At 61.2% G+C, this 1,511-nt stretch overlaps 1 protein-coding gene across 1 annotated transcript in view; it reads right to left on the bottom strand.

Moving 5' to 3' along the window:
- Positions 1-1,099: 1,099 nt before the first annotated feature.
- Positions 1,100-1,511, bottom strand: part of LOC104406291 (forkhead box protein O6-like) — a gene marked incomplete at its 5' end in the record, with an annotated part of 1,437 nt that continues 1,025 nt past the window's right edge. The window contains 1 exon segment of the mRNA XM_010015228.1: positions 1,100-1,336. Coding sequence (XP_010013530.1) covers positions 1,100-1,336 — 237 coding nt within the window.

The raw sequence follows: 1,511 nt of genomic DNA, 5'->3' as shown, positions 1-1,511 counted from the left end.
ACAAGCCACAGGACCATGTGTGGATGGTGGTCCCTGTCCCCATGGAGCACCAGCCCCTGGCAGATGGGCGCAGGGCTGACCCCTCTTGTCGTCATCCCCCCTCGCCGGGCAGCTCTCCCGGCATCCCGGGGACAGGCAGGGATGCGAACCACTCCTGACACCAGGGTTGGCCCCCAAGAGCCCTGTGCCACCTCCCTGAGCAGTGTGAGCCACCGCGGGCCTGGCCACCGCATCCACCTTCCACCCCAGCACCCAGCACCCGAAGCCATGACCAAGCCAAGATGAGACGTGCGATGGGGCGCAGCCGTCAGCGTTGCCCACAGCCCCTTCTCCTCCTCTCCCTTTCTTCCTTCCAATGCAAAAGCTCAATGGCAAAAGAGTGCATGAAATCAAATAAATACACCCCCCTCCCTGACCCTGCAGCTCCCCCTGAGCCCCTGGCACAGGGGACCCAGCCAAGCAGCACATCATTCCAGCAGGACCACCCTGCCCTCCATCACCAGCCCCTTCCTCACTGCTTGAAGCCATGGAGGTGGCCTGGGCATGTGGGCTTGGCAGAGCTCAGATCTCCACCGGGATCTAGGGGTGAGGAGCCCCCCATGCCCTGGGGCAGGGTCCCCACTCCTGACACTTCTACTCAGAGGACTCGTTTCCCGAGGGGGCTCAGAGCAAAGGGTCCCTTTCCAGAGGGGGGTTCCCATACCACCAGCCATCACCGCTCCATCACCCAGCCCAAGGACAAACCAAACTGGCACCATCCCAGCAGGGCACTGGGACTGTCTGGAAAGTCTTTCCCTTCCTGCTTCCCCATCCCTGGACCCGCCTGATTCCAGCTGCCTCTCCTGGCTGCCTGCCCCTGCATCCTCCAAAGGATGCTCATGGGAGGACCCAGCAGACTGGGCACGTTTTTGGGCTGGGGGCTCAATATTTGACCCTAGGGCTTGTGTTTCATGTTCGACCTCAAGCTCAGACCGATGGCTGTAAGCCCGTCTTAACAAACAAAGGCAGAAGAGAAAAGGAAAAGAAAACCCAAAAGAAGTTAGTCTCAATGTTCCCCTCGTGGCTTCTCGGTGGCGAGCCCCCCACCCCGGGGTGAGCGTCACCCGGGCACCCAGCTCTGGTTCGTGGGCTGCGGGCCCCCGGGCACGTTGAGCCCGTTCTGCGGTGGGAGAGCCGAGTCGAAGTTGAAGTCCATCTCATCACTGTCCATAAAGTCATTCAGGATGATGGACTCCACGTCGCACTCCAGGCTCCCGTTGAACATGTCCAGGTCCAGGTCTGCTGGGAACCTGTCTTGGCCCAACACGGGGGGATGGACAGCCCCCGGGTAGGGGCCCTGCAGCGAATCCAGCAAGCTCATGTGTGCCCCTTGGTTATTAGCGTAGGAATGCAGATGCCCGTGGTGCGGCATGGCCGTCATGCTGCACGTGTCACTGGGCAAGCTCATAAGGCTGACAGGATTAGCTAAGGCACTGGTGTTGACCGCAGGGTGGTGACCGGCTGGTGACGGG

The sequence above is a fragment of the Nestor notabilis genome, unplaced genomic scaffold, assembly GCF_000696875.1.
Source record: "Nestor notabilis isolate BGI_N333 unplaced genomic scaffold, ASM69687v1 scaffold18755, whole genome shotgun sequence".
Classification (NCBI taxonomy): domain Eukaryota; kingdom Metazoa; phylum Chordata; class Aves; order Psittaciformes; family Psittacidae; genus Nestor; species Nestor notabilis.
This window is presented reverse-complemented; position numbering and strand designations above follow the sequence as displayed.